Source organism: Rattus norvegicus, chromosome 6, assembly GCF_021556685.1.
Source record: "Rattus norvegicus strain SHRSP/BbbUtx chromosome 6, alternate assembly SHRSP_T2T, whole genome shotgun sequence".
NCBI lineage: Eukaryota > Metazoa > Chordata > Mammalia > Rodentia > Muridae > Rattus > Rattus norvegicus.
In genome coordinates this window covers 112,446,200-112,467,934 of record NC_141539.1, presented here as the reverse complement: position 1 = coordinate 112,467,934, position 21,735 = coordinate 112,446,200, and the positions used below count along the sequence as shown (strand labels likewise).

General features: G+C 45.7%; 1 protein-coding gene across 5 annotated transcripts in view; it reads left to right on the top strand.

Annotated features, from left to right (window-relative positions):
• The window catches only part of Angel1 (angel homolog 1), a 37,129-nt gene extending 17,120 nt beyond the window's left edge, over positions 1-20,009 (top strand). For 4 of the 5 annotated variants that reach the window (XM_087553872.1, XM_087553873.1, XM_087553871.1 and 1 more), the window contains 6 exons: positions 157-590; positions 2,976-3,102; positions 3,772-3,882; positions 15,226-15,295; positions 17,282-17,445; positions 18,126-20,009. In XM_087553872.1, the coding sequence (XP_087409998.1) occupies positions 157-590; positions 2,976-3,102; positions 3,772-3,882; positions 15,226-15,295; positions 17,282-17,445; positions 18,126-18,286 (1,067 nt within the window). In that variant the 3' untranslated portion in view covers positions 18,287-20,009. 5 annotated transcript variants of the gene reach the window in all.
• The last annotated feature ends 1,726 nt before the right edge of the window (positions 20,010-21,735 follow it).

Sequence of the window (21,735 nt, the reverse complement as noted above, 5' to 3'; positions counted from 1 at the left end):
TCTGGCTATAGTTGTGAGGGAATCTCTGAGGAACCTCAGAGAGTGAGTTCTCAGGGTTGGTGCCTTATGCTCAGACCCTGTGTGCTGCTGCAGTGGTTGGAAGGGATTCAGGCTTCCCCGACTCTGACCTATCTCCATGGTGGCATTTCCCTACAGGCTTCACCTGTTTTTACAAGAGGAGGACTGGGTGTAAAACGGATGGCTGCGCTGTGTGCTACAAGCCCACCAGGTTCCGTCTGCTGTGTGCCAGCCCTGTGGAGTACTTCCGGCCTGGGTTGGAGCTCCTCAATCGGGACAATGTGGGCTTAGTGTTGCTGCTGCAGCCGCTGGTGCCAGAAGGTCTGGGGCAAGTCTCAGTGGCTCCCCTGTGTGTGGCAAATACCCATGTCCTGTACAACCCACGTCGGGGTGATGTCAAGCTGGCCCAGATGGCCATTCTTCTGGCCGAGGTGGACAAGGTGGCCAGGTTGTCAGATGGCAGCCACTGCCCTATCATCTTGTGTGGGGACCTGAATTCTGTCCCTGATTCACCTCTCTACAACTTCATCAGGGATGGAGAGCTCCAGTACAATGGGATGCCAGCCTGGAAGGTGAAGTGGGACAGCCATGGTGGGGTGGAAACGTGGGTTAGGGAGAGAGCTGGGTATTGGTGTCAACTGCTGTTTCTGTGGCAAGGGACTGCTCAGCTCCTTCCTGCTGCTGGTGCAGAGTAGCTCTGTCTGCTCCTGGAGATCAGCCAGCCGCACACCTGGACCTCTGGCTCATGTGACATCTTCCCATTTGTAATCATGCTTTGATTTGCGAGTGACTCCTATGAGGTTTTTAAGAGTTAAGAGAAAATAAGAGAAAATACCCTTTTGTTACCCAAATCTGCTGTCATCCCACACAGAGTGATGACTTTCTCACAAGTCATTCTCTGTGCAGTTAGTAGTATTAATGCTGCCAAATACTATCCCAGTTTACATGATTAGGCTCCTGTATGTCAAGTACTATTTTGATCAGTTTACATATATCAACTATTAAATTTTCATTGTTTTATCGTTGCTCCATTTTAATAAGTACAGAAATTAAGGCAGAGAGATGCTAAATTATTTTGTTTAGGTCATGCAGTTAGTGGGGGGCCACTATTGTAGCCAGGCAGCCTGGCCTCTGACACCATGCTGTAATCACAACAACAGGGGATTATAAATCTACTGTATGTGTCTTATAAACATAGCACAGTACTGTTTGTTTTGGATGGTTTTTCCTTTCAGTCAATAATTTCCATTTGAATTTAGTTTCTTACAGCTGCCAAACATTGGTAGCATAGATAGCTTATAGTTTTATTAGCTTGTGTTGACTCTATCTTACGTTACTTAATCTCTTTGTCCCTGCATTGTCTCTTCTGATCCACATTATTTAGTGTTTTTGGCAAAACACGATGGAGCAAGCGCACAAAATGACTGAACCATTATTGAGTCCTTGGGCTTTTATTTCAATGAGGTTCCTTAAGTGCTGGGGATGTCCCGGTTGCCTAGAGCAGGTTATTAGCCTGCTCTAAAGGAGCTGTCTTGAAGGAGCTCAGGGGCAGGAGAATTAGCTGAGTGCCTTCCAAATGACAGGCAGGCACTGTTAGGGACGGGCTGTGAGGACACTTGTTAAAACCAGATAGCCTTGATCAAATCTCTGATCTGTCATCCTGGGCAAGGAGCTTTCTCAGGCCCCTCTGCCTCGTCTGCATGCCGAGGGTATAGTGGGACAGGGGCCGATACCTTAGGATCCTAGGAAACAATGCATGTAAGGTTTTCTAGTGCCTTGTTCAAAGGGAGCAGTCAGTAATTGCTAGTGGTTATTATTAGTGTACGATTTTTAATTGTATATGGTATTAGTGTTCTTAGAAAATAATATTAAAGGACATTAAGTGACTTGCCCAAAGTCACAGCCTTTAAGTGGCCATTAATTCCTTTTTAAAATATTTATTCACTTTACATACCGATATCAGCCCCACCTCTCTTCCCAGTACCCCCTCACACAGATCTTCCCCTACCTCCCCCTCCTCTTCTCCTCTGAGAAGGGAGAGCTTCTTCCACCCCCGGCACATCAAGTCATTGCAGGACCAGGTGCCTCCTCCCACCGAAGCCATTAGGGGAACAGGATCCACAGGCAGGCAACAGAGTCAGGGTCAGTCCCCTGCTCCAGTTGTTGGGGGTTCCGCGTGAAGACCAAGCTGCACATCTGCTGCATATGTGCGGGGGATGTAAGTTAATTCTAAGTCTCTTACTTTGGATTGCATACTGAAGGTTTATGCCCTTTGAGGGCAGGGGAATGGTGTCTGTCACTAATCTGTCCCAGTGCCGTGCATATATTTGGCGTTCATATATTTGTTGTTAAATGAAGTAGAGGGAATTTTGCTGCCCACGTGGGATGTGCGGATGACTGATATTGCTGGATGTTTCCCCTACACGCTCTGTCCATTCCCAGGCCGCTCATGACTTTGGCAGAGGATGGTGACATAGACACGGTAAAGTGCTGCCGCATCTCCCATTGGCTTTTATCCTGTGTTTTCCCAATACCAGACTCAAGGAATTGACTTTGATCTGGAAGATGTCAAGTGGAGGGTGGCATGATCAACCTGTGTGCATTACAAATTAAGATCTGCCAAGAGTTAGTCCCTCTTGTGCAGCATCGTGTACATTTTCCTGAGGTGAACCTCAGGACCACATGCTGTACAGTTCTGTTTTCCTTGACTTGGTCCTCACTCTCTGTTCACTCTTTTTTATCACATGGATGTTTATGTGCTTTTAGTGAGAAAGTAAAGTTATAATTAGTTCCGTTTTGTGGCCTTCCCTGGAGATTTATGTGGCTTGCTCATGTCATGTTAACACTGTTGTCTGATTGTGTGTGTTTGTATTTGTTCAAATGTCCCAAATCATGAGTCATTCCCTTTTTCTATCTTGGCTTCCTCATGCCCACATGGCTTATTTAATTTTTTGTAGGTTTCTGGACAGGAAGACTTCTCTCATCAGCTTTACCAGAGGAAGCTGCAGGCCCCATTGTGGCCCAGCTCCCTGGGCATCACTGATTGCTGTCAATATGTCACCTCCTGTCATCCCAAGAGATCAGGTAAGCACAGTTTTTCTTTGTGGCTTTTGTCTGTCTCTTTGCCTGTGTGCTTGTATGTGCACTCCGTGTGCCTGGTGCCTGCACAGGCTGGAAGCAGGCCTCAGGTCTCTTGACAGTCGCCCTAACAGATGGCTGTGGGCTGTCACGTGGGTGCTGGGAACCAAACTTCGGTACTCTGACGAGGAGCGGGTGCATCTCTGACCAAGCTGTCCTTCAGTGCTCACGTAGCACATTGCTTTTGTTGTTATCTTTTGAGGTAGGGTCCTTCCACACAGCTCTAGCTGTCCTGGAACCCACCATGTAGACCAGGCTGGCTTCCATCTCAGAGCACTTTGCTCTGCCTCCCCAGTGCTGGGATTAAAGCACCACCATGCTTGTCTTGTGTATCGCATTGTTGATTTGCTGGATCTTCATGTTCATGTGGAGCACAAGCTCGCTCTTAGTACTGAGAGAAAGTGTGAGGCCCTTGATTCTCTTACATGTTCCTATGTTTCCTCCACATGTCACCAAGTGAAGTGGACACATTTCAGTTACAGCTGTTGGGAAATGTCCCAGTCCCCAGAGTCAGATTCCCTCTGTGTTGTTATGCTAGAAAGTTCTTGGTACTTAAGGTCTCAGCATGGGACTCCCGAGCCTTTCTTTTACCATATGACATCTCCTGGTTTATAGAGAGACTAAAATATGGCCGAGACTTCCTACTACGATTCCGCTTCTGCGACCTCGCTTGTCAGCGACCAGTAGGACTGGTTCTCATGGAAGGAGTGACAGACACTAAGCCAGGTAACAGGAAGCCTGTTTTCTTGATCCTTATCTTTCTTAACCCCTGACATTTATAAGTTCTTGTTTTCTAGGCCTTCCCCTCCACCCCCTCAAAAGCGTTGTCTGTTTATGTGTATGAATGAGTACCACATGCTGGCAGGTACCTGCAGATGACAGAAGAGGGCATCAGATCCTCTGGAGCTGGAGTTACAGGTGATCGTGAGCTGCCTAATGTGGTGCTGGGAACAGAATCTGTGTCCTCTTCCAGAGCAGCAAGTGCTTTTAACTGCTGAGCCTTAGTCTCTTGTAAATATACTTCTTGACCAGCTCCTGATAATGAGTTTAGAAGAAGGATGGTGAACAGAGTTCATGCTTGGGTGTGAATTTTGCATCCATGCACCGGATGGAGCCCTGGACCATAAACCAAGAACCCTGGAGTTTGAGTAGCAATTAACCTTTTTAGGCTTAGCTGCTGGTTCACAGCATGTGTTTAGTGTTTGCAGGGGAGAAGGGAGAAGGGGGGAAGTGCATTTATCCCAGGGCTCTGAGATTTGTGAGGTGAAAGGGGCCTGATCACAAGGAAACCTTTTCCTGTGGAGAGTGTCCAGTTAGGATAAGATAGCATATCTTTGGTGGCTTCACCTTCTTGTCTCTGAAACCACTTTTTTTTTTCTTTTTTCTTTTTTCTTTTTTTTTTTTAAAGATTTATTTATTTATTATATATAAGTACACTGTAGCTGTCTTCAGATACACCAGAAGAGGGCATCAGATCTCTTTACAGATGGTTGTGAGCCACCATGTGGTTTCTGGGAATTGAACTCATGACCTCTGGAAGAGCAGTCGGGTGCTCTTAACCGCTGAGCCATCTCTCCAGCCCTGAAACCACTTTGAAGTAATAAGGAAGATGAAGAAAACAAGCCAGAGGCAAACACCATTTTTTTCAAAACCACAGTGAATTTGAAACAGATACAAGGGGAGCTGGGCTAGCAGTGCCTGAGAACATATGGGGAGTCTTACCTATGGCGCTGTATAGATCTCAGACAGAACAACACTGTGCATTTACCCAAGTGAGGCACACGTTTGAGGGACCCCAAATCTCTTGCTTTTCCACCAAGAGTGGAATGTATATACTATGATAGAAAAACCTGTAGACGGTTTTGCTCCTGAAGGCAGTGTGTGGAGAATTATGTAGAGAATCAGGACATAGCATGTTCAAGTATCTGAGGGTCAAAGAGCTGCAGAGCCCGGGGGCTCTAGAGAAGTGAAGGCTGAAATGTTCCATCACAACCCTGTCTTAAGAGCAAAATTCTTATTACTTAGAACACGTGCTGAATGTTTCCTTTCTTTAAACTTCAGAAAAATAGCTGGCATAGAATAATGTAGCTAAGTTAAAGCTGACCTCACTCAAAGCAATACTATGGAATCTATACTGAAATATACAAGAAAGAAATAATGGAAAACCAAAAGGCAGGTAACAGTGCTTTAGAAAAGAAAGATAAATAAGAGTGCTTCAAAGCTAAGCATTGGAGCATATGGAAATTGATTATTTCTTCATGAAATCATGAAAGATGAGATGGTCCCCTAGCTGCGGGGCTGTTGGCAACTGATAGCAAATGCTGGGAGAGGGAGGGTCGATTTTCTTTACAGATGTGGCCCCTGTGAGACTGCCTAGGATCCAGTAGATTGCATTAGACTCAGACACATAGCGGCAGCACTGAGCAGACCCAGTGGGTTTTAAAAATGAACCCACAAAACTGGGAGGGATTAGTGATGGGGATACACACAGCATTGGAAAAGAGGGACAACTAGGTGGCCTTGATCACACACACACACACACACACACACACACACACACATACACACGTACACGCATGCACACACACTCCTACACACATACTCACACATACACATACACACGTAAAACACACATTATATGCACATTTGAAGTTCTCAAACAGAAGAAGTGATTATAAAATACTGCAAAAAGTTGGTTCAGGCACATAACAAGACACCAGAAGATGAAAGCTAAACTCTGGAGCTCAGAATAGAAGTGGGAAGCTGAGGTGTGCTCAGTGGTGGACCACTGCCTCTGCATATATATGGCCTTGGAGGAGGAGATATGGGTGTCTCAGGTAGGGCCAGAAGCTCAGCTCAGAAGGTTAAGATTACAAGATCCCAAAGTAAAGCAGTGTCAGCCCCACATGGATGACTGTATTAAGAATAGATTATCTTGGGGTTGGGGATTTAGCTCAGTGGTAGAGCGCTTGCCTAGGAAGCGCAAGGCCCTGGGTTCGGTCCCCAGCTCCGAAAAAAAGAACCAAAAAAAAAAAAAAAAAGAATAGATTATCTTAAAACATGAATGCTGTGCTTGAATGAAACATAAAAAATGCTGAAACTTAGTTGCAAACAAAATTAGACCAAGACCTGCATACTGAAAAACAAGTAGAATTGTTCTACTTTGCATGTTAGTGCCGGGGAGGCTGAGGGGAAAGAAGAGATCAAGGCCGTTCAGCCTGAGCTATAAGACAAGATCTTGGGTCAGAAAAAAGTTTATAATGGAAAGATTCACTAACAGAACAAAATAATGGTATTGTTTTTACATTTGAGATTGAACCTGAGGAAGCACACACGTGTACCACACACTCTGTTGCCCACACCTTGCCTCAGGGCCTTCCACCCAGGGCTGAACAGGCTGCTGTTGAATCCCATTAGGACTCTAAGTCTGAAAAGCTTGTATCACTTTAGACCACAAATGAAAAGGTTTACTAAGTGCAAGTGGTTTTCTAGAGAATGTTTAAATATGTTAAACTGGAGTTCTAGATGGTTGTTAGCTGCTGTATGGGTGCAGGGAACTAAACCTGGTCCTCTGCAAGAGTAACCAAGTGCTTGACTGCTGAGCCATCTCTCCAGCTTCTAGAATGATTCTTAAGTAGGGTGTTTAAATTGAAGCCCTCTCCTACTTATGTTTCCAAGTGTAGTGATTTCCACCCACCCCACCCCCAGATGTAGCTGCTGTTCGTCATATTACTGCTCTTTGGGGAATCAGGATTTCAACTTATGAGTCAGTAGGGGTTCACAGATATTCACACTGCTGTGGATACTAAAGAAGAATCCCTGTATAGGCTTAGATTTTTCAAAACCTACTTTAATTATGGTTCTTTAATGCTTCAACTTCCCTTCTAGCCTGCCACCAACTAGAGGTAGGGAGAAGAAAGGTTGATAGGAAACGAGGTTGTGGACATGTTTAGAAATAGTTCTTTGGGGGCTGGGGATTTAGCTCAGTGGTAGAGCGCTTACCTAGGAAGCGCAAGGCCCTGGGTTTGGTCCCCAGCTCCGAAAAAAAGAACCAAAAAAAAAAAAAAAAAAAGAAAAGAAATAGTTCTTTGGGGGTGATTCCAATCTTCATTGTCAGCGGTCCAGTCCTCAGGCAAAACATCAACACATCAGCAGGGGCAGGCCTGTCCACTCAGCATACACCACGCACGAATTACTAGCAGAGGCGTGAGTCTGAAGAAGTGGTGAGAAGCAGCTGGAATAGCTCCAGAGGTTCTTTGGTGTGTTTCTCTCTACAAACCAAGACCAGTGAAGAGTTGCAAGGTGAACCAGTGTGAGAGTGTCGTCTACTGTCTGTTGGGTTATACTTATACTCTTTCCCAATATCATGTGTCCTCTCATGAGGCAGCTTCCAGAAAAACATCACATGACAGCACTGTCTCCAACAAAACCAGAAATTCCCACTTCATCCCTGTATGCTTTCAAGTGAATAAGGAATCTCTCTTGGGCATCTTTTATAAAGACACTGATTCCATTAATGACTGTTTAGCAGAATAATAATAGTGGTAGGTTTTCCCCAAAGGGCTTAGGACCAGCTAGTTACAGGTTCTTAGCCCAGCAGTGGTTCTGGCCATTGTGAAGTGGGCCTTAAATACAATGAGAAAGCGGTTCATCACTCCCATAATGCTGTGTTGCTGTTGCAACTGTGTATCTTGCCAGGTCAGTCCTTGTAGCTTACATGGGGTTCACATCTGAGTGAGGCTGATTACTTTTCTCCAGTAGCATGTACAACTCTTCCGGCACCATGAAAGTTAGCCAATAAAGAGAGCTTCCAGGTCAGTACCAGTTAGATTTCTCCTTTTCTGTGACTCAGGTATGTGGGTCTTCACCAATACGGCCTTACCATCATGTTCTGAAGACTACAGAGCACAGTGGCAGTGGCTGTGTGTGGACCCCACTGGCCAGCTACTCTACAAGAGATAAACCATTCTAGGTGCGGTGGTTTTTGTTAGCCTGTTGTGTCTAGTAGTACCATTATTACAGGGTCAATTCCATGTGATGGTTTGTACAGGGAGTGGCACTATTAGGAGGTGTGGTCTTGTTGGAATAGGTGTATCACTATGGGCATGGGCTTTGATACCCTCACCCTAGCTGCCTGGAAGTCAGTCTTCTGCTAGCAGCCTGCAGATGAAGATGTAGAACTCTCAGCCCCTCCTGCACCATGCCTGCCTGGATGCTGCCATGTTCCTGCCTTGATGATCCTGGACTGAACCTCTGAACCTCTAAGCCATCCCCAATTAAATGTCCTTAAAAGAGTTGCCTTGATTATGGTGTCTGCTCATGGCAGTCAAACCCTAACTAAGACACTCCATATCTCTTCTTTTAACATTTGTGTGGGACTTTTTCAAAAGGTCTTTAGGATTAGAACGGGGACTCCACCCTTGTGGCTGCCATTTTTCATGTCATGCATGTCTAGGGAGTCAGTGTGTAGGGTCACAGATGATCACACTGCTGTGGATAGTAAGGAGAGTCCCTGTGTTTCCTCTCTTGTGGACACTTAATGTTTATATTGGGCGTTAACTCTGTGGCCCAGGATGGCCTAAAACTTGCTATGTAGCATAGACTGGCCTTGAACTCACAGGACTCCTCCTGCTTCAGTCTTTCTGAATGTTAGTATTACAGGTATGAGCCACCATTCCTGGCACCTAAAGGTTTTAAACAGTGCGGGTGGCTTTTCCTGTGGGAGCTGGAGATACAGATACGCCCGTGCTGTGTTGTAGTGAGTCTTACTCTCCGACTTAGCTCCCTAGTACCTCAGATTTATTTTTTTTTAGATTTTATTTCATGTGTATGAATATTTTGCTTGCATGTATATATGTGTACCATAGGCATGCCTGGTGTGCCTCACAGAGTACTCTGGTATGGTACTCACAGAGGTCAGAGGAGATGTCATATCCCTTGGAACTGGAATTACAGAGGGTTGTGAGATCCCATGTGGGTGCTGGGAATCGAACCAGGGTCCTTTACAAATGCTTTAAACTTCTGAGCCATCTCTCCAGCCATCTCTTATTAAAAACTCTTCAGGGTATTTTATCACAGCAACAGGAAAATTGACATATTACTCAGTTGCAGCAGATTCCTTCCCATACTAATAAGAAGCTGGCGATCTCAGCTAAGTTAATCTAGAAACAGACAAGTGGATGCTGAGACTCTCTGATCTTGTGTGTAACTAAGGATCTTCCTTCCCGGTCCTTGTTTGGTTGGCCACTTCCCGTGAGGAAGCTGTTGCAGCTTTGTGGAGATAACTGAACGGCATGCGAGGCGTGAGTCCTGTTTAACTACCAGAACAGTGCCATTTGTGCACAGTGCTGCATGCATGGGGAGAACCAAGTATTGTGGGAAACATTCTTTACAGTTTTGCTGAGAAGTCAGGTGTAGTGGCACCTATGCGAGGCAGAGGCAGGAAGATCTTTGTGAGTTTGAGGATAGCCTGGTCTACATAACAAATTCTAGGACAGCCATGCCTAATATAGAAGGACCTTACTTCAAAAACAAAAAACAGATAAACAAAGCAAAAAAACAAAAATCAACCTCCCAACCCCAGTATTGATGAGAAGAAGAGACTGAGGGTATAGCTCAGTAGCGGAGTGCTCCCCAGCATATGCAAGGCTCTGGGTCCAATCTCCAGCACCACTGAGAAAAGAAAGACAAATACACAAACAGCCTGCTGGCTACTGTGATTTGCCTCGTATATTATAATGACTAAGGGTGCAACTCAAGGTGAAGATTTAGTGTTATAACGTTGGCATTCCTTGGGCTGGAGAGATGGCTCAGTGGTTAAGATCACTAACTGCTTTTCCAGAGGTCCTGAGTTCAATTCCCAGCAACCACATAATGGCTCATAACCATCTGTAATGGGATCTGATTCCCTTTTCTGGTATGTGTGAAGAAAGTGACAATGTATTCACATACATAAAATAAATAAAATCTTGAAAAAAATCCTTATTTAGATGAAATTCACATATTATAAAATATACGTGTCTAAAGTTCACTGTCCCTTAGTGTGTTTCGGAGTTGGTGTAGCCCTCTCCACTGTAATTTTAGAACAGTTTGTTCTTGGCACCTGATACACTTCTTACTGGGGACCAAGTCCAGGTAGGGCCTTGTGTTTGCTAAGTAGGCACTCTGTCCCTGAGCTAAAAATTCTCAGTGTTAATTGTAGAACATTTTTATCATCATCCAAAGAACTTTCACACACAACATTGGTAGTCAGTTTCCATTTATCTTCCCTATGTCAAAAACAGAAGGGCTATAGATGTGTAAATTCATAGACTCTCAGTGTTTTAAAATATTTTTCATACTATATAGTATAATTTTATTCTTTTTCAACTCCTCCAAGATCTTCCTCATCTCTCTATCCACCAACTTCATGTTCCCTCTCTTTCTCAAAAAAAAAAAAAAAAGGACAAAAAAAGAAAAAAGCACACACAAAGAAATGGAGCCCCTTTTGTGTTGTCCTGCTACACCTGGGCCTGGGGCCTCCCCTAGAGTGTGGTTGATATCCCCACTGACACTCCACTGAGGAAAACTGTTTTCCCTTCCCACAAGGTTTCAGTTGACATAGCGTCTGTGTTAGGCGTGGGCCTTTGTGTCCATTCCTCTTCTCAGTGCTGGGATTTTTATCTGGTTGGAACCTGTGTAGGTCCTGTCTGTGCAGCCTCAGCCTCTGAGTTCACATGTGTATCAATTCTGTTGAGTCTGGAGGACAATGTCTCCTTGGAGTCACCCACCACGTCTGGCTCTTGTAATCTTTCTGTCTCCTCTTCATAGATCCTGGAGCCTTGAGAGGCGGGTTTTGATGAAGACATCCCATTTAGGTCTGAGTGCTCCAAAGTGTCTCCCTCTCTCTGTGCACGCTGTCCTGTCACGGATCTCTGTGTTAATCCTCGACTCTTACTGCAAAAAGGAGCTTCTCTGAGGGCTGATGATGCTCCTCTTACTCAGGGTCACTGTTTCCAGGGCCACCCATTTACTTACAAAGTTCAGTTTTTTAACAAACTGTTCTAAATACATCCACGCAACAACATTCCATTGTGTAAATGTACACGTGTTGTTATATATTCATGAGTTGGTGAACATCTAGGCTGTTTGTAGTCTCTGGCTTTCTAAGTAGAGCAGCAGTGAGCAGGGCTGAGCAAGTGTCTCTGTAGTAGGACAGAGCCCCGTGGACGGTGCTCTGAGTGGTGTAGCTGGTGTGGGATCCTGGCTTTAGTTAGGAAGGAAGCTTTGGGTCTATTTAGGATGGTGTTGGCCTTATGATGAGGTGTATCCTTTGTGTCCCTCGGCTCTCCCAACTTTTATCATAAAGGAATGTTGGTAGGTCATAAATATCAAGACATTTGGTGATAGATTTTTAAAAAGTATGCCCTCATGATTCTCTGAATGCCTTAGTGCTGGCTGCCATGCGTGTTTTCTTTTCCATTTCTTACTGATTTGGAGTGTGTGGTGTGTTTGTGTGTGTGTGTGTGTGTGTGTGTGTGTGTGTGTGTCTGTGTGTCTGTGTGTCTGTGTGTCTGTGTTCTCTGTGTAGCCCTGGCTGGTCCTGGAACCTGCTCTGTAAACCAGGTTGGCCTTGAACTAAGAGATCCACCTGCCTCTGCTTCCTGAGACTAAATAAAGGCTTGCGTCACTCAACCCAGCACTAGCTTGGATCTCATCAGTGTCTTTTAGTTACTTTAGCTACAGGTTGGCCAGTCCTGTTGACTTTTCTCAAAGCCCAACTCTTTTGTTTCATTGATTCTTTGTATTTCATTGATTTCAACTGTGAGTTTTATTATTTCTTTCCATCTACTCTTTCTTGAATCTTTTTTCTTTTAGCTAAAGTGTGTCATTAATTTATTAATATGAGATTTTCCAAGTTATTTAACGTAGACGGTGAGCTTGTCTCTTAAACACACCTTTGTGGTGGCCCACAGGTTTGGTTATGTTGTGTTTTAATTTTCATTCAATTGTAAAAAGTTTCAAATTTTCTTTGTGATTTCTGCTGTGACCCAATTTCTATCCAGTAGCGAGTTTGTATACTGTCTATTTATTTCCATTTTCTAAATGTTTGTTGAGACTTACTTTGTGTCTTAATATGTGGTCCATTTTGGAGAAAGTTCCATGGGCTACTGAGAAAGTATATTCTTTAGTGTTTGGGTGGAATAGCTATAGATGTCTGCTAGTCCATTTGATTTATGATATTATTTGACCCTAGCCTTTTTCTGTTTAATTTTTGTTTGGATAAACTGTCTATTGCTGAGAGTGGGTTATTGGTGTTAACCACTATCATGCTATTAGGTTCAGTATGTGACTTTGGCTGAATTAGTGTTTCTTTTATGAACTTGGGTATCTCTGTGTTTGGTGCATTAATGTCTAGAATTGTATAGAGACTTGGTAGATTTTTCCTTTAATGAGTATGCTCTGTCCTTCTCTACCCCTTCTGATTAGTTTTGGTTTGAACTCGTTTTTGTCTGATATTAAATTAGATATACTTCTTTACTTTTTGGGTCATTTGCTTGGAATACTTTTTTCCATCATTTTACCCCAAGATGATTGATGTCTGTCCTTAGTGGTAAGGTGTGTTTCTTGGTTGCAGCAAAAAGATGTATCCTGTTTTCTAATCCAGTCTGTTAGCTTAAGTTGTTGGGATTTATTATGTGATCACAGTATACTAACATTTATATTTTGCTGGATTTTATTGCATTTTCTGGATTTTATTGTGTTCATAAGGGGTGCCAGTCTTTAGTTTTCTTTGTGATATACTTATATAGTTCAGTATGAGAGTAATAGCACTATTAATACTTCATAGAATGAATTGGAAAATATTACCTCCAAAATTGAGTGCAAAGGATTTATACAAATTCTTCTAGGCAGTAGTGGCACATGCCTTTAAAACCAGCACTCAGGAGGCAGATGCAGGCCGATGTCTGAGTTTGAGGCCAGTCTGTCTATAGAGCGAGTTCTAAGACAGCCATGGCTACACTGAGAAACCCTGACTCAAAAACCAAATATCCTAGTCAGGGTTCCTATTCCTGCACAAACATCATGACCAAGAAGCAAATTCTGGAGGAAAGGGTTTATTCAGCTTACACTTCCCCAGGATTGCTGTTCATCACCAAGGGAAGTCAGGACCGGACCTCAAGCAGGTCAGGAAGCAGGAGCTGATGCAGAGGCCATGGGGAGATGTTACTTACTGGCTTGCTTGCTTATAGAACCCAGGACTACAAGCCCAGGGATGGCACCACCCACAATGGCCCCTCCCCAATTGATCACTAATTGAGAAAATGCCTTACAGCTGAATCTCATGGAGGCATTTCGTCAAGGAGGCTCCTTTTTCTGTGATAACTCCAGCTTGTGTCAAGTTGGCATACAAAACAAAACAAAACAAAACAAAACAAAACAAAACAAAAAAAAGGATTTATATGAACTCTTAGAGAAATGTCTGGTAGAGTTCCCCAGCAAAGTCATCAAAGTCTGGGCTCTCCTTGCTGATTCAGTCTCTATTTGTTATAGGCTTAATCAAATTTGCTGTTTCTTAAGTTTACATTCGCTTGTGTCTCTCTAGGGTTTTTTTTCACTTTATGTAAATTATATATTTTTAACTTTTTCCTTTATTTACTTTTTGTTTGGCTGGCTTTTTTTTTTTCTCTGAGACAGGGTTTCTCTGTGTAGCACTGGCTGTCTAGGAACTCACTCTGTAGACCAGGCTGGCCTTGAACTTTGAGATCTATCTCCCTCTGCCTTCTGAGTGCTAGAATTAAAGTTTGTTTACCATTTTGAGACAGAGTCTCACGTCGGTGGTAGCTGGCCTGGTGCTAGCTATGCAGACCAGGCTGTCTAGATAGCTTTGTGATAGTTTCACTGTCATAAAATGTATGGAGGTCAGAGACCATTTATGGGAGTCAGTTCTCTCTACCCTGTGGGTTCCTGGGATCTCTGGTTGTCAGGCTTGGTACTAAGTACCATTACCCACTGAGCCATCTCCCTGTAATCTGTTTGTATAGTTTATAGTGTTAGCTTACAGATTTTTTTCCCTATAGATTATAAATGACAAATCAACTCATTGCCCCCCCCTTTAAATTCTGGGCTCTGTACTTTACACTGAGGCCCAGCTGAGGCCCTCCTCCATGCTTGAGTTTAGTAATTTGATTGCTAAGAATTTGTCAGTGTCAACCCTTGTTATTTTATTAATATCAGCAAATGTGCTGGTTGTCACCTAAACAAAAGATAGGGTCATCTGGAATGTGGGGACCTCAGTTGTGAAAAAGTTCCCACTCCTGTAGGAAGCCTTGGGGTGAGGCGTGTATGATGAATGGTTGGTGTGGGAGGGCCCAGCCTGTTGTGGGTGGTGCCACCCCTGGGCAGGTGGTCCTGGATTATATAGGAAAGCAGGCTGAGCAAACCAGTAAGCAGCACCCCTCCGTGGCTTCTGCTTCAGTTCTTACTCGAAGTTTCCTGTCTTGAGTCCCTGCCCTGACTTCCCTCAGTGATGGAGTACGTAAGCCAAAACCCCTCTTCTCCCCAAGTTACTGTCCATTCTGGTGTGTATCACAGCAATAGAAACTGGACTAGGATAGTGAGATTTGTAAAATACCTTGTTTTTTTCTGATGTTGGCATTTGTATTTTCTTTATGAATGTATATACAACATAGCTGTGTGTATGAACATGTGTGTCTATATATGTACTACACAGTGGATGGTGTGTGATAGAAAATATCTAGAGGAAAGTATAAGGAATTTGATAGCATTGGTTGTCCCTGTACAAGAAAAATGAAATGCAAGGGGTGAGTGGAAGGACTCTTGACTGATTAACTTTGTTTTGATTTTTGAACCATATGACTATGCATACGTAAAAAGTGCAGAGTATTAGGGGCCTCAGGTTTCCAGCCTTGGTTCATCTCCCCGTCTCATGACTGTTTCTTTTACCTTCCCTCCTCCCAAACTCCTGGAGCAGTGCAGACTGAGAGGGATCTGAAGGTGAAAGGTTCTGACTCTGTTGTACTGTCTATGGAAAACAAATCCCCACCTCTTTTTTCTGGCTTCCTACAGATCGACCTGCTGGTTGGGCCGAGTGTATCTTTGAGGAAGAGATATCTGAACTTGAGCCTGTCTTCCCCAGGTAAACGTGTTTGCAGTTTTTAGTCTGAGCATGAGAGAGCACTGGCTATACTGAGGCTGACTGGAATACTTTTTGCTAAGCTCTCAGTCTTCCACGGTATGCTTAGACAGCACATGCATGCATTCGAGAGTCAAGGTGAAAAGCCTGTATAGCCTTTCCTTGAGGGAGAAGCCTCTGAGCAAACTTGCTGGTCCTGCTGGTCCACATGAGAGACATTGGTGTTCTTTATCAGGAGAATGGGAAGTGGGGATGAGGGTATCAGGGTCTCAGTGTTCATCTGTTTCTAGACTGAGTTCAGCTGAGATCGCCAGCCGCTTATTAATATGGGAAGGAATCTGCTGGTTGAATAATGTATTGATTTTCCTGTTGCTGTGATAAAAGGTCACAAGGGAGAACAAAGCCGTACAGATACAGATACAAAGCCATAGTGAATGTCAAGGCTTTGCTTGCTTTCTCCTTTTGTTAAGACCAAGACCTCTGCCTGTGGAAGAGTGCCACTCATTTGGTCTTCCTGTCTCAGTCTATGTAATTCCCCACAGGCATGCCCAGGGGTGACTCTAAAATCCTGTCAGGTTGACAACATAAACCATTGCAGCTCTACCCCTCGGCTAACCACATCACTTCTAAGCCAAATCTTTGTTCTCCATGTTCCCATGGGTTCATGACAGGTTCATGAGGCAAATGTATTCAGCCCAACATCATAAGTTCCCATGTCTAGCAATTCCAACACTATTTAAAATTGTAGGTGAGGAGACTCAGGAAATCTCTTAAATGTAAGCAAGCCCCTGTATAGTAAAAGGGAAGTTGGATGTGGAGGCATACATCTTTCATCACGGCACTCATCTCTGTGAGTTTAAAATCAGCCTGGCCTACATAATGACGTCTAGGCCAGCTAGGGCTACATAGTCTCAAAACAACAAAAACAAAACAAAAACTAAAAGCAAAGGTGAAGCAAAACAAAACCCAAACAACAACAACAACAACAACAACAACAACAACAACAACAACAAAAGAAGTTACGTATTTCCAACATAGAATGACACAGAGTAAACACTCCCCTTCCAAAGGACTAGGACCCAGCAGGGAAAACACTAAGTGCAGCTCCATGTTGGCATCTAGGGCTCATGATAGAATCATCTGGAGTCCAAAAGACTTGGGTAACCCCACCTCCAACTCTGCTGCCTGCAGCACACGTTGTTTCTCCTTTGGGCCAGCTCTGTTCCATTCATCCGGCTTCCCTTGGTGAACGTTCCATGAGTCATCTCTAAAGGTCCTGCTATCTTAGTTACTGCTCTGTTGCTGTGATGAAACATGACCAAGGCAGATTTTAAAAGAAAGCATTCAGTTGGGGGTGGCTTACACTTTCAGAGGGTGAGTTCATGGCCATCATGGCGGAGAGCATGGTGGCAGACATGCACAGGGAGGCAGCAGTAGCTGAGAGCTTACATTTTGATCCGCAGGCAGCAGGCAGAGAGGTGGGTGAGAGAGGTGAGAAAGAGGGGTGAGAGGAAGAGAAGAGAGAAGGAGAGGAGACAGAGATAGATACACACACACACACACACACACACACGGGGTGGGGGTTGGGAGACACTGAGTGGCTGAGCCTATTGTGGGCTTTTGAAACTTCAAAGCCCACCCCCAGTGACACACTACCTTTGAGAAGGCCACACCTCCTAATCCTTCTCAGACAGTTCCACTAACTAGGGACAACGCATTCAAACATGAGTCTATGGGGGCATTCTCATTCCAAGTACCATACCTGGGGTCTCCAGGGAAACTCAGACTTTATCTTCATAACCTACACAGCTATACAGAACTTCCTTTCAAGGACTATAACCCAGCTATACATTGTTGGGTGTCAGCAGCATCTGAAACCATCATTAGAGATTATCCTTTAAAAAAATCTCCATAAAACCCACGGAGAAATTGGCCGGTGGGAAATGTAATGTGTTTTGTTAGCTGACTTCTTACCTTCTGTCCCTGTAGGACTATAGGCACCATCCAGCACTGCCTCCACCTGACCTCAGTATATACCCATTTCCTGCCCCAGCACGGCCGCCCGGAGGTCACGACGATGCCCTTAGGTCTTGGGATGACAGTGGATTACATTTTTTTCTCAGCTGAGTCCTGTGAGAATGAGAACAGAAGTGGTAAGACCATTGAGTCAGGGGTTTCTAGAAGCCACCCCAGGATGCCTGGGAATAGCAGATGGCAGGTTGGGTTTTGGTGGCTTGGCTTGGGCTCCAGGAGCAGATGTCATACCAGCTTTGTGCTCATTCTTTATGCAGGCTACCTACCTTACGTGCTGCTCTTTTCCTGGGGTGCCAGGGCTAGGGCAGGGAAGTCATTCCTAGTTCCACCATGGAGATAGAAGTATAGCATGAGACGTAATTAGACTTGTCTAAGGGCAGAAGTCAGGGAGGGACTTGGTAAGGTCAGACCCTGTTTTTTCTTGCCAGTAGTCACAATGAGCAGTTCACTAGTCCCATGCCTAGTTTGCTTATTATTTTTAGAATGTTTGAATTAATTGCCTGTTTAGAATCGTTTTATATAAGGAATCTATATTTCTGTACCTCTTGAAAAATCAAAAACCTTGTAATGTTAGGTGCAGGACCTACCTGTATCCTATTTGTTCCTGTGTCCCTGTACCTGTCTTTATTCACTGATGTTATCACAGGGAAACCTTCTAGTTAGAATGCCAGATGTTGTGCGTGTGTGCGTGAGCGCATGTGTGCGTGTGTTGTGTAGACCATTTAATTTAAAGTGAAAGTTCCACCATGCAGTACAGCTGGTGGCTGCTGCACCTACTGGCTTCTGCTTTGTGCCCCAGATCACAGGTTGGATCGAGATGGAACCCTCAAGCTCCTGGGCCGCCTCTCCCTCCTCTCTGAAGAGATTCTTTGGGCGGCCAATGGCTTGCCCAACCCGTTCTACTCTTCAGACCATCTCTGCTTGCTTGCCAGCTTCGGCATGGAAGTCACTGCCCCATGAGGGCCCCCAGGGAAAGAGCTCACTGGACCGACGACTGCAAATGCCCCGTGCTGTGGAAACTTATGCCCCTTCCCTTGTTCCCTCCTGCCCGTGGTTAGACTTTCTCCAGGCCTGTCCACGTTCTCGGCCTGTGGTCCCTGCCCTGCCCCAACCTCTTCCTAATCCTGTGCCACATGCTAGGTGGCCCCGGGAGAGGTAGAGAGCATCCCCTTTCTTCTGTGTACCCAGCGCCCCCTTCCCCCCCATTGATTTTTAATGACCAGGGTTGCGGGAGTTATTGATCTCATTGGTTATTCGCTTTAGGCCATTTCTTGGTGGCACCCTCTGACCCAACCTTCCCCTTCCTTTCATGACCTCTGGGCTCTGGCATGCACATGCAAGGTGTGTGTAAAGCATGAGTTCTCTTGGGGTGGGACTGCCCAGCACAGCCAAGCCTGCTTCTGCCTAGTCCATGTGCCACCATGAGGTACTGGACTAGGGGCAGGTGGAGAGCATGATGTAGTAGCTGTGTGCTGCCAGGAGGCAGCAAGCAGGGGCCCTTTTCTCCCAGTCAGTCATCTAGGCATCCTGGGCACACTTGTTATTTCTGGAGACAAACTGGCCCACAGCCTGGAGCGGTAGCCCAGGGATACCCCACACCTCTGATCTCCTCACTGACTTCCTTGAGGAAGGCGGTTGATGCCTTGTGCTGGGGCTCGCTGGGCTGGCACAGTGCTGGGAGGCTTTAAGGATGAGGAGACTCCACCTTCAGGGAACTGTTGTCTCACCAGACTGAGGAACTGGGTAAGAGGCGGAGCCCGGTAGAAAGAGCAGGAGGCTCTACAGCCTTAGCCAGCACTGGAGCCCCAGAGGGCTTGACCTCTGACCTCTGTGCACCTAAGAAAGTTTCTTTGCTTCTTCTCCCCACCCACCCCCACCCCCTCTTGTTCCCTTCCATTTTCTCTCCGGAGAAGCGTGCTGTTTAGCTCAGGCCAAAACATCTCAACAGAAGCCTGGCTTTGGGCACACTAGGTCTAAGAACTCAGGGTGGCAGTGCTTACTCATTTGCTCTGCCTTTCCTCCCCAAAAGTGGGCTCCCTAACCTACAGAAAACCCCTGTAGCCCAAACCATGTCACCTGCATGCCTTATTCAGTGCTGGGGTACAGCCTAGGGTGTCCTTGGGCCAGATCCTCCACACAGCTTTAACTCAAAATATCTGCTGGCCCTAGTTGGGAGGGAATTGACTGAGGCTGGAGTTAGGCTTGGTGGACCAGGAGCCCCATTCTTCCCTTGATTTGGAAGCCAAAAACCCAGCTGGAACGCTGCTGCTGCACTGCTGACTCTCAGCTTCCCATGCTCAGGTCTGGGGACTTCTTGTCCTGTGTGTGTCTATTTTAAGTTTTGTTCTCTGGGTACTGGGCATCTGCCTGTCTGAGCCCCAGGCCCATCTGCCCACAACCCACTTTTCTCTGTCACTCTCTGGGCACCTCCTGAGATGGCCCCACAGCTGAGCCCTGCTGGTTCTCAGAACAGGGCCAATGATTGTTCCCTCTGCCAGGAAATGCAGGGTCAACTGCTAAAGAAGGTGGAGGCCCAGAGCTTGATGGTTTATCTTTTCCTTGTTTCTCCTTTGTTTCTGTTTTAGAAATGAAGTGTGGGGGTTTAAATGGCATTTAAGCTGTACCCTGGAGCCGGCAGAACCAGGCAACGTTTTTTTCAAATAAAGGCTTATCATGCCCCCTACATTGTTGGTCTTACTCTTAGGACTCTGAAAAGCATGGGGTTTGAGAGAGAGCTGGAGAATGGTGGGCAGAGAAAGGGTCTGAGGAGCTTTGGTCCTGAGGGTGGGGTCTCAGGATCTAAATGGAGATCAGAAATGTCTGCCATCTGTCTCTGTTGTCTTCCCTGTGCTCTGAAGCTTGGGAGGAACAGGGTTGAGTGAAGTCCCCTGCCCTGCCCTTCGCTGTCCCCACGTGTGAAGGGAAGGACTCTAATTTAGCTGCTTTTCGCTCTTCTTCCATCTGCTGCCTTGTGTCTCTGTAGACTTTTACAGACGGGTTGGTGTGGAAAGCGGGATGTTCCTGGTCAGAGCAGTGGCAGCTCCGTGAGGTGTGACGTGGGTGGCAGATGCTTCTTGCCGGGTATCTATTTCTGATCATCTCTTGTGGTAGAGCCAGGGCTGAGCTGTGGGCCATCTGTCGTTGGAACACGTCTACACTTCTCTCCCTCACCGGGCCTAACTGCTATTCCGTCCTCTGGGCTCCCTATGCAGTATGCCAAGCCAAAGCCAAGGGAGACGAAGGTGTGGTTTTCTGCCTCACCTCAACAAATTGCCAGCACCATGCTCAGTCTCCAGTCGCTGTCTCTCCAGGTAGCTTATTTAAAGCTTCCTGGAGCTGCTGGTGAACTTGGCCAGAATCCACTGACTGGGGAGAAAGCAAATTTAGCCAGGGAGTAGGATCTAGGAGCCTTGCCTTGGCCAGCCTGGTTGTCGACTAGGTAAATCACTTAATCCCTTGCCTCTGTGTTTACATCCTTTGGTGAAGGGAAGCTGAAGGAGTACTTGACAGCTTTTAGGGCTCTATTGCTTGTGCCATAGCAAAGGATGCTGAGTGTCAAACACTGGTGTAGGAGATCGAACCCATGGTTGTGTTGTTCCCAGAAAGGTGGGATGACTGGCCCTGTGGGCTGGGAGGTATCTGAAAGCTCCAAGCTTTGTGTTCCAGTGCTCTTTCCGTGCATGGAGGCTCCCCCAGGGCCTCACCTTAGTCACTAAACACACACTGGGAATTTTGGTTAACAGTGTACACTGAGCTTCAGCTGTTGGTGTGCATGCACCCACGTTCTCTATCGTGCAAGGTGCATGTTCGTCTGGGTGCAAGTGTTCATGGATGTGTGTGATTGTGCATGTGGCAATCAGAGATCACCTGTGGCTGTCATTCCTCAGGATCCATCGAACTCACAAAGCAATCCAGACCAACTGACCAGTGAGCTGCGGGGATCCACCTTTCTGCCTCCCCAGTGCTGGGGTTACAAGTGTGAGCCACCATATCCAGTTTTACATTGGCTTGCTTGTATAGCAAACACTTTACTGAGCTATTTCCCTGCTTGCACTTTAGGGAAAAGATAACAGCATAGCTAGGAGGCCATAGGGGTGTGGTCTCCATAGCCTCTTACATCGGAGGAAACAGACCCAGTGACAGACCCAGCATCTTGAATCTTCGCTTAGTCTTTCGCTGGCCTGTGCTTCTCTGCCTTTCCAGAGGAACAGGGGTCTGGGAGCTAAGCTCAGAAACAGCCTTCCTGGAGACTGAGAAGGACTGCGATCACTGACTTTGTTGGCTTTTGATTCTAGCTTCTATGCTGGTACGAAGTGAGTCACTGGAGAACTGGGTTTTACTGTGTTAAGTGATGTAGGATGCAGTTTCTCTTTTCCCAGGGCATGAAGGCCCATCTCTGGCTTCTACCA